Source organism: Rhincodon typus, chromosome 14 (genome assembly GCF_021869965.1).
Source record: "Rhincodon typus isolate 14 chromosome 14, sRhiTyp1.1, whole genome shotgun sequence".
Lineage (NCBI taxonomy): Eukaryota > Metazoa > Chordata > Chondrichthyes > Orectolobiformes > Rhincodontidae > Rhincodon > Rhincodon typus.
In genome coordinates, this window is record NC_063345.1 from 10708601 (window position 1) to 10719989 (window position 11389).

The window sequence follows — 11389 nt, forward strand, 5'->3', positions numbered from 1 at the left end:
ATGGATGTTATTTACTTGGACTTTCAGAAGGCTTTCAATAAGGTCCCACTTAAGAGATTAATGTGTAAAATTAAAGCACATGGGATTGAATTTAGTGTACATATATGGATAGAGAAATTGTTGACAGTCAAAAAGCAAAGTCGGAACAAAATGGGTCTTTTTCTGAGTGACAGCCAGTGAGTAGTGGGGTACCACAAGGATCAGTGCTTTGACCCGAGTTATTCACTATATATATATTAATGAAAGAACTAAATGCAATATCTCCAGGTTTACAGATGACACAGGCATAAGTGAACTGTGAGGAGAAAGCAGAGGTGCTTCAGTGTAATTTTGACAAGTTGAGTGACTGGGTAAATGCATCTAGTATAATGTGGAAAAATGTGAGGTTCTCCACTTTGATAATGAAAAAGAAGGACAATTATTATCTGAATGGAGATAGATTTAGAAAAGGAAGGTGCAACAAGACCTAGTACACCAGTCTCTGAAAGTAAACATGTAAGTGCAGCAGGTGGTGAAGAAGGTAAGTGGTTTGTTGGCCTTCATAATGAGGGATTAAAATATAGAAGCATGGGTGTTTTACTGCAGTTGTACAGGACTTTGGCAAGACCTGGAGTGTTGTATGCAGCTTTGGTCTCTTTATCTGAGGAAAGACATTCTGACTATGAAGAAAGTGCAACAAAGGTTTAACCAGACTGAATCCTGGGATGAAAAGAGACTAGATTTGTGAGGACCATATTCAAAGGAATTTGGAAGAATGAGGGCAGATCTCATAGAAACCAATAAAACTTTAACAAGACAAGACATGGTTAAAAGCAGGAAGGATGTTCCTAATGATCACAGAGTCCAGAACCAGGGGTCACACATTAAGGGTATGGGGTGGGCCACTTAGGACTGAGAAGAGGAGAAATTTCTTCATCCAGAGAGTGGTGAGCCTATAGAATTCTCTGCTACAGAAAGTAGTTGAGGCCAAAACATTGAATGATTTCAAGAAGAAGTTGGATATAGAGCTTTGGTCAAAAGGGATCAAAAGATATATGAGAAAGTGGGAACAGAGTACTGAGTTGAATGATTGGCCATGATCATACGGAGTGGTGGAGCAGGTTTGAAGGCCTGAATGGCCTACTTTTGTTCATATTTTCTGACTATCTATGAAATATTTTTATTCTCACATTAGTATCATTCAGACATAAGCCAAAAGAAAAATTGTAATAGCTAGGCTGAAAGGTTGACTTGACAGGAAACTGGGGATAATTTTTTTTCTGGAAACAAAGAAGAGTTGGAGCTGGAATACCACTAAGTCTGGGTCTACTTGACTCTGTATAGATAGGTGATTTGTGCTTGGATTTTTTGGAATATGTTCTTAAAACTTAGCAGACACAGTTTAAAGTGCTCAGGAAGACACAAGTTCATGAAATGTTTCAAGTCTGGTACGGTTTTTCAAAAGAAGTATTAGTCCACTGGAAACATGAGCTTTGTTTCTCTCTCCATGGATTTTCTCCAGCATTCTCTGGGTTGTTATGACTGAAACTTCTATTAGTATTGAACTCCATGTATTCAACAAGCTGTTTGAAACTATATCACACGAAAGAAGATAAATAGAGGATGCCCACCAGTAAGTGGACAAAAGAAAGTTAGGGCTTTCCAAACAAAAGGGCAACTAATGAGAACAAATTAACAATGTCAAATGTTTTATATAGCACCTTTCAGAGCCTCAGGGCAACCCAAAGCACTTTGCGGCCAATTGAGTGCTTTTGACTGTTGCAACACAGGAAACGGGGCAGGCAATATGTACACAATCCTATCTCACAAATAACAATGAGATAAAAATCAGATAATCTGATTCATAGTAATTGAGGGGCAATTGACATGGATATTGATGCCTTCTTCAAAAGATGCCTTGGAATCTTTCATGTCCACTCAGAAGAGCAATGTCTTGGTTTTACATTAATCTGTAAGAAACCACTTCCCAAAATGACAGCTGTAATTTGTCATTCAGTCTTTCCTAAATGTGATTGATTTTCATCTCCTAAAATGTAATCCTTTGTGGCAGATACTAGACGTTCTTTGTTAGTGTGTAAATATGTGCATTATTCATGAATAGTAAATGCATTACGTTTTAAAGCTTTAATTGAGTTGTACTTAAAAAAGTATTCAGAAATGTAGAAGACCATCAACTTTTAAATATGATTCATTGGGTTTTATAGAAACCAGCTTTCAATGAATAACAGAAAGTGAACTAAGCGTACTTGAAAGCTGTTGTACTTGGTGACAGGATAATATTCACCACAGAATATTGACTTCATCAGGGGACAAATGAAATAGAAGGAGTCCCTCACCTTAACCTATGATCTGAAACCCTAAAGGTCTTTTTCTCTTGCATGTATTAATTGCAAATAGACATTGACTTTGCCTATTTGCATTAAAATGTATAAGCCAGAATTTGTAGTTCCTGTACCTGCACTAACTACGAAAAGGAAAATGCAGCATACCAGTCATTCACATTTCTGAAGAAGGGTCTAGGCCTGAAACGTCAGTCTTCCTGCTCCTCTGATGCTGCTTGGCCTGCTGTGTTCATCCAGCTCTACACCTTGTTATCTCAGTCATTCACATGGACCTTGTTTCCCTTAAATCCTGTGGGAAAGACCAATGTGGCTATTTATCCTCCCTTGTGCTTTGCCCAGGAGCTTATATCCCAGTGCTAGAGGAGTTGCAGAGAGCCACATGACTGGCCTCAACAAAAGATAAAAACACCATTGCTTATGAAAGAGAGAAATAATAATAGAAGTGAAAGCAGCTGAAGCTAATAATGTGATTTTTTTTAAATTTAACTCTACTTCATCATAGAATCCCAGCAGGCCATTCAGCCCATTGAGTTCAGAACCCCCTCCCAGCCAGACCCAATCCCCTACCCTATCCCTGTAACCCTCCATTTCTCACGGCTAACCTACCTAACCTGCACGTACTTGGATATTATGGCCAATCCACCTAATCAGCGCATCTTTGGTCTCCAGTGCACCTGGAGGAAACCCATGCAGACAAGGGGAGAATGTGCAAACTCCACACAGACTGTCACCCGAAGCTGCAATCAAACCCAGGTCCCTGACGCTATGAGGCAGCAGTGCTAACTACTGATCCACCGTGCCGCCCTAATTTCTGTAATTGTATTTGCATATGATGTAGTAATATGTCAGCTTTTGTTTCTAAGATATTCAGAATGCCTGAGTCTCCTACATGTTCCTATGTCCTGACCTTTAAATGTACCTATAGTGTAGATGCATTGATTCTGTTTCTCAATGATGTACAGTCTCATGCCAAATCTGAATGTTGCACCTTGCATGTAATGATTGACAGAGCAGACTCAAAGATTTTACTGTTCAATGGCTTTACGACATTGTTCCCTTTGAATAGTAGGTATAATATTCTCATTTGAAAATAACCCAAGTGTAAATCATTGCAATGCTTTGTAGTCCTATGATTCATATTAAATCCTGATTATTTTAGTGAAGATATTTAAAACCCAAGGGAATAAAGGGACAATGACAATGTGGATGCAGGATTGACTAAGAGACAAAAAGTAGAGTTTCACAATGAACAATTATTTTTCAGACTGGAGTCAAGTGTTGTTCCTGAGGGGATTGTATGAACAGCACTGTTCTTTTTAATATGGAATCGTGACCTTAGGCCTATAATTATGACCTTAGGACATAATTTCAAAGTTTGCAAAGGACACATTACTTAGAAATGTAGTAAATGCATGGATAATAACGAAAAGAGTTCAGGTGTATTGGTGAAAAGGACAGAAGCACCAGGACAAATTTAATGCAAGGATTTGTGAAGAGATTGATACATTCTTGTAGGAGCTACTGCAATATAAACTAAATTATACAATTTTAACAGTGGCACCGGAACAGAGAAGCCTTGGGAATATGTAGACGCAAATCTTTGATGGTGGCAGGCTAGGTCATGAGGGCTGTTAAAGGAAAGAGTCGAATTCTTGATATTGTGAGCTGAGACATACAAAGGCAAGAGAAACAAACCATCATTCTACATCTACCCTGTCAAGTCCACTAAAAGCCTGTTTCAATGAGATCACCCCTCATTCTCCTAAACTCCAGTGAGTACAGGCCCAACTTATTGAATCAGCTCTCATAAGACAGTCCCTCCCATACTTGTTAACACCCTAGAGAACCTTCTTTTGACAGCCTCCAAAGCCAATAGATCTTTCCCTAGACAGTTCACTGTATTCCAGCCACTTTCATTCGAGTGTCTCGTACAGTTTAGCAAAGCTTCCCTCTTTTCCATAGAAACAAAGAACGAAGGAGCAGGAGTAGGTCTTCGACACCTCAAGCTTGCTCATGGCTTATTATCGAGCTCAGTACCTCATCCAACCTTTCCCCCATACCCCTTGATCCCTTTAACCAACAGTGTTACGTCTAATTCCTTCTTGAAAACGCAATGTTTTGGCCTTAGTGTCTTTGTGTGGCAGTGAATTCCACAAGCTCGACATTCGAGATGAAAAAATTTCTCTTCATCTCAGTCATAAAATATTTATCCCTTATCCTTAAAACTATTCACAATGGAGAATATCCTTCCTATATCTAAACTGTCTCATCCTGCTAGAATTTTATCAGTTTCTATGAGATTCCACCCACCTCCCTACTTCTAAACTCCACTGAATATAATCAAAACCAATCTAGTCTCTCCTTATATGTCAGTCCAGCTATCCCAGAATAAATCAGATAAATCTCAACTGCACTCCCTTCGCAGCCAGAACATGATAAGGAGACCAAAACTGCACACAATATTCCAGCTGTGGCCTCAGCAATGACCTGTATAATTACAGCAAGTCACCCTTGTTCCCGTACTCGAATCCTCTCACAAATACAGTTTGCCTTCTTTATTGTCGACTGAAACCTGTGAACTTACTTTCAGGGACTGGTGCACAGGGGCACCCAGACCTCATTACACATTCCCTTCTCTCAATTTACAGAAATTCAAATAATAGTCTGCCTTCCTATTTTTGCTACCAAGTTGGATACTCTCACATTTATCCACATTATTCTGCATCTGCCATGCATTTGCCCACTCAGTTCGAAATCACACTGCAATATCTCTGCATCCTCCTTACAGCTCACCCTTCCACCCAGCTTTGTGTCATCTGCAAATTTTGAGCTTTATATTTAGTTCCCTCACCTAAATCATTGACATATATTGTGAATAGTTAGAATTTTGCACCAGTTCCTGTGGTTCCCCACTAGTCATCGCCTGCTATTTAGAGAACAACCCATATCTTCCTCCACTTTGATTCCTATCTGCGAACCAATTTTCGATCTATCTCAATACACTTCCCAGTACATGGGACTCTTTTGAAAGCTTTCTGCAAGTCCAGATAAACCACATCCACTGGCTCCCCCAATCAACTCTACGAGTCATATATTTGAAGAATTCCAGTCGATTTGTCAAGCACGATTTCACTTGTGTTAATCCATGCTGATTGTGTCTGATTCTATCATTGTTTTCTAAGTGTTCTGCTGTAAAATCCTTGACATTGGATTCTTACCTCTTCCCCACTGCTAACATAAGACTCAGTGATCTATAATTCCCTGTTTTCTCTCTACCTGCCTTTTTAAATAGTCACATTAGCTACCCTTCAATCTGCAGGAACTATTCCAGGGTCTAAAGAGTCATGAAAAGTGGCTACAAATGCATGGATTATTTCAGGCCACTTCTTTAAGTACGCTGTGATGTAGATTATCAGGCTCTAGGGATTTATCAGCCTTCAATCCCATCAATTTCCCCAGTGCCATTTCTCCATTCATACAGACTTGCTTCAGTTCATCCCTCTCACTAAACCTTGTGTTCTCCACCATTTCTGATGTGGTATCCATGTCCTCCTTTGTGAAGTCAGAGCAAAGTGTGAATTTAGTTCATCAGCCATTTCTTCGTTCCCCATTATAAATTCCCCTACATTAAGGGATCGACATTTAGTTTTCATCAAATTTTTTCTGTTTCCATATCTATAGAAACTTTCAATGTCAGTTCTTTTCCCTGCTAGCTTACTCTCATACTCTATTTTCCCCTTCTTAATCAATCCCTTGGTCCTCTCTTGCTGCCTTCTAAACTGTTTCCAATCTTCAGGCCTATTGATGTTTTTTTCTTACCAATTTGTATGTCTCTTTTTAGCCTCTATTGCTATCTTTAACTTCCATAAGCCACAGTTTGGCCAAAGTTCTTTTTGCCCCCTTGTACCTGACAAGAATAAACAACTTTTGTCATTCACCCATTTGCTCTTTGAAAGTTTGCCATTGCGAATCCAGTCATTCCTTTCAGTGACATTTTCCAATTCATGCCACATGTCATTATAGTTTCCTTATTAAGATTCAGGACCCTAGTCTCTGAATCAATGATCTCACCCTTCAGCTTGATGAAGAATTTTATCCTGTTATGATCACTCAAGCTCAAAGGAGTCTCTCACAACTACATTGACAATTATTCCTTTCTCATTGCATAATGTCCAGTCTAGTTGGTTTCTGAACATATTGGTCCAGAAAACCATCCCAAATACAGTGTAGGAATTCCTCCTCTACAGTATTGTGATTAATTTGATTTGCCCAATCTATGTGCCGATTAAAGTCACCCATGATTACAGAACTTCCTTTACTGTATATATCGCTGATTTCCTACTGAATGCCATTCACAACATTTCCATTACAGTGTGAAGATCTATATACCACTACCACTACTGTTTGTTTGCCCCTTGCTATTTCTCAATTCTACCCACACAGATTCTACATTGTTTGAGCTAAAATCTTTTCTCAATATTGTGTTTATGTCCTCTTTAACAAGTAATGCAACTCCACCGTCTCCTCCTTTTGTACTGTCCTTCCAAATTACTGGAATACAGTGAACAGTATTTATGGAAAGATTATACTGGCAATGGAGGCAGTCCAGAGAAGGTTCACTTGGTTGATTTCAGGTATGGAGGGATTTTCTTGTGAGTATTATAGAATTCCTACAGTGCAGAAAGAAGCCATTCAACCCATTGTGTCTACGTCAGTCCACTGAACAGCATCCCACACAGACACATCCTCCCCACCCTATCCCCATAACACTGCATTAGCCATAGCTAATCGAGCTTTCCTTCACATCTCACTGTGCTTTCCTACAGATCTCAAAAAAAAAACACATCCCTGGACTATGGACAATTTAGCATAGCCAATCCACCTAACCTGCATGTTTTTGGATTGTGGAAGGAAACCCAAACAGACAGGGAGAGAATGTGCAAACTCCACACAGACAGTCAGCCAAGGCTGGAATTGAACTTGGGTCCCTAGCGCTGTGAAGCAGCAGTGCTAACCACTGAACCATCATGCTGCCCTCAAGCTACTGTGCTGCCATTGATCAGCTTATATTTGTTTTCACTGGAGTTTAGAAGAATGAGGTGACCTCATTGAAGCATACAAGATTCTTTAGGGGACTTCACAGGATAGATACAGAATGGCTGTTTCCCGTTGTTGTAGAATCTAGGACCAGAATGGTTATGGGGTCACCCATTTTAATGCAAAGATGAGGAGGAACCTCTCTTGGTGGCAACTGAATCTATGGAATGCTTTACTGCAAAGGGGTGCAGAGATTGGGTCACTAAGTCTGAGATCACAAGGCTGGGGTCACAAGGGTCACAAGGCTGAGAATGACAGATTTTAATCAATAAGGGAATCACGGGTTATGAGGAAAAGACAGGAAAGTGGAATTGAGGATGATCAGATCAGCCATGATCTCATTGAATGGCAGAGCAAATTTGATGGGCTGAATGGACTACTTATGATCCTAAATTGTATGGCGTCTTACCTCCTGAATCTTGACATTCTTCCTTGTACGACAAACATTATGTTCAACCTTCAAAGTCTGAATTTATAGCACACATCTGGGCAATCACAAACTTTGTCCTGTTCAGTTTTCCTAGCTGGTTATGGAAATTGATGAGGATCAGGAAATGATGGATGAAATAGTTAATTTTTTTGGATAAATGTTCATCTACATTTAAATCTTAATTCTGGTTGCTGAACGGTAAAATGGCTGGTAATAAGTACTCTGTTAATTGATCAAATCATTGTTAAAATGACATTTTATTTAGAAATGCAAAGTTTACTATATTATTCTGTGACATGTCTTAAAAAGTATTTTGTACAATTTTCAATTGTTGCATTGTTGCAGCTATCAAGTGTAAACAAATGCCAACTTTCATCCAAAAACTAATGGTATTATCAAAGTTTACAAATCCATCACAAGGCCATAAGATATAGGAGCAGAATTAGGCCATTCGGCCCATCAAATCTGCTCTGCCATTCAATCATGGCTGAAATGTTTTTCACCCCATTCTCCTGTCTTTTCCCCATAACCCTAGATCTCCTTACTAATCAAAAACGTATCTCTGTATTAAATACACTCAATGACTTGGCCTCCACAGCCCCCTGTAGCAATGAGTTCCACAGATTCACCATCCTCTGGCTGAAGAAATTTCTCCACAAAGCGTTATCCCTTCATTTTGAGGCTGTGCCCTCAGGTCCTCATCTTCCCTGCTAGTGGAACGATCTTTTCCATGTACACTGTATCCAGGCATATCAGTATTACCTAAGTTTCAGTGAGATCCCCATTTTGTCCTTCTCAGTGTCAAGTACAGACCCAGTGTCCTCAACCCTTCATCTCCAAAGTCATTCTTCTAAACCTCCTCTGGACCCCCTCCATTCCCAGCACATCCTTCCTTAGATATGGAGCCCAAACTGCTCACAATATTCCACATGCAGTCTGACCAGAGCCTTATATAGCTTCAGCAGTACATCTCTGCTCTTGTATTCTAGCCCTCTTGAAATGAATGCGAATATTTCATTTGCTTTCTTAACCACCAAGTGCACGATAACCTTCAGAAAATCTTGAATTTGGTCTCTCAAGACCCTTTGTGCTTCAAATTTCCAAAGCCTTTGCCCATTTAGAAAATAGTCTACACCTCTATAGTTCTTACCAAAGTGCATAAACTCACACTTTCCCATATTGCCTTCCATCTGCCACTTCTTTACCCACTCGCCTACCCTGTCCAAGTCCTTCTACAGGCTCCCTGCTTCCTCAACGCTACCTGTCCCTCCACGTATCTTTGTGTCATCTGTCATTAGCAACAATGCCCTCAATTCCTTCGTCCAGTTTGTTAACGTATAAAGTGAGTAATTATGGTCCCAACACGGACCCCTGCGGAACTCCGCTAGTCACTGGCTACCATTCTGAAAATGATCCCTTTATCCCACTCTCTGCTTTCTGCCAGTCAGCTAATCTTTCATTCCATACCAGTACCTTGCTCCTAACATCATGGGGTTTTATCTTATTATGCAGCCTCCCGTGTGGCACATTGTCAAAGGCCTTCTGGAAATCCAAATAGATCGCATCCGCTGGATCTCCTTTATCTAACTTGCCGGTTATCTCCTCAATGAATTCTAACAGATTTGTTAGGCAATGACCTCCCCATCATGGACATCTCAAACTGAAGCACACACCTTCTGAAGCAGTGGCCTTTTGAGAGTAATGATCTACTGCCTAATGCATTTTTCGTTTCATTTCTATTCCTCTCTTGCAGTTGATGTTTGTATCGACTGGTCTGTGGATCTCAAGAAATACATGGTGCTGGCAGGTGAACCTGTACGTGTGAAATGTGCACTCTTCTATGGATACATTAGGACTAACTACAGCATGGCGCAGAATTCAGGGCTCAGCCTAATGTGGTATAAAAATAATGGACAAGGAGATTCTGAAGAGCCAATTATATTCGCTGGACGCAGAATAAGCAAGGAAGAGGATTCCATTTGGTTCCATTCAGCAGAGTTACAAGATAATGGATTCTACACTTGTGTGTTAAGGTGAGGGGAAATTTATAAAATGTGTTATCAACACATCATAAAACTGTATTGTTGAAGATGTATTGCTATAGATTGAGCAGCAGTAGCAAATCATTTAAAATGTTTGGAACGTCGTGAACTTTAATTGAACATTACTTGAAAAATGTTGCAATGCTAATGTGTAATGTAGTAAAGCCATGCAGATATGATACAAGTAAAGAGAAAGCACAGGAAGAAAACCTTGTTCCTGAGGTATAATTACATTATTCATGTTTCTAAGGGCCTCAGTGTGTTAACAGTTAAAGGCAGCATTTAAAGTATGTCAGTATATCTCCTGTGACAGTGTTCATTAGTATTCCAGGGCCTTAACCCCACTTGATGCTGGGTGATCGGACTCATGTTACCTTCCTGATATGGCCCAGATTTCACTGCTCTCTAGATCCCTCACACAGTCCTGACTGCAAATGACTTCCCAGAATGTTGGGATAACAAGGTGCAGAGCTGGATGAACACAGCAGGCCAAGCAGCATCAGAGGAGCAGGAAAGCTGACGTTTCAGGCCTAGACCCTTCTTCAGAAATGGGGGAGGGGTCGGGGTTTCTGAAATAAGTAGGGAGAGAGGGGGAGGCGGATAGAAGATGGATAGAGGAGAAAATAGGTGGAGAGGAGACAGACAGGTCAAACAGGCGGGAATGGAGCCAGTAAAGGTGAGTGTAGGTGGGGAGTTAGGGAGGGGATAGGTCAGTCCAGGGAGGATGGACAGGTCAAGGGGTCACCTTTACTGGCTCCATCCCCGTCTCTTTGACCTGTCTGTCTCCTCTCCACTTATCTTCTCCTCTATCCATCTTCTATCCACCTCCCCCTCTCTCCCTATTTATTTCAGAACCCCCTTCCTCTCCCCCATTTCTGAAGAAGGGTCTAGGCCCGAAACATCAGCTTTCCTGCTCCTCTGATGCTGTTTGGCCTGCTTTGTTCATCCAGCTCTACACCTTGTTATCTCAGATTCTCCAGCATCTGCAGTTCCTACTATCCCAGAATGTTGGACTCTTTTCTACATTGAAAGGACACACTCTGATGGTGCAAAAGATTTAAATCTGGCATTTTGTTCAAATGATTCAGGATTAATTTGACTATGATGGTGGGTACAGGGTGAGTGGAGAAATTGTGCTGCTAATAAAACCATGAATATAAATCATAGAATCTCTACAATGTGGAAGCAGACCATACAGACCCTCTGAAGAGTATCAAACACAGACCCACCCACCCTATGCCTGTAACCCTGCCTTTCTTGTGGCTAATCCACCTGGACTACACATCCCTGGACACTATGGGCAATTTAATGTGGCCAATCCACGTTATTTGCACATCTTTGGACAATGGGAGGAAACCCACGTGGATATAGAACATAGAACATAGAACATAGAACATAGAACATTACAGCGCAGTACAGACCTTTCGGCCCTCGATGTTGCGCCGACCTGTGAAACCAATCTGAAGCCCATCTAACCT

The 11389-nt window shown here is 40.6% G+C and overlaps 1 protein-coding gene across 1 annotated transcript in view; it reads left to right on the forward strand.

Annotated features, from left to right (window-relative positions):
- The first annotated feature begins 429 nt into the window (after positions 1–429).
- The window catches only part of il1rapl2 (interleukin 1 receptor accessory protein-like 2), a 469746-nt gene continuing 458786 nt past the window's right edge, over positions 430–11389 (forward strand). The window contains exons 1-2 of the mRNA XM_048605265.1: positions 430–520; positions 9623–9902. Coding sequence (XP_048461222.1) covers positions 430–520; positions 9623–9902 — 371 coding nt within the window. The remainder of the gene's footprint in view (positions 521–9622; positions 9903–11389) is intronic.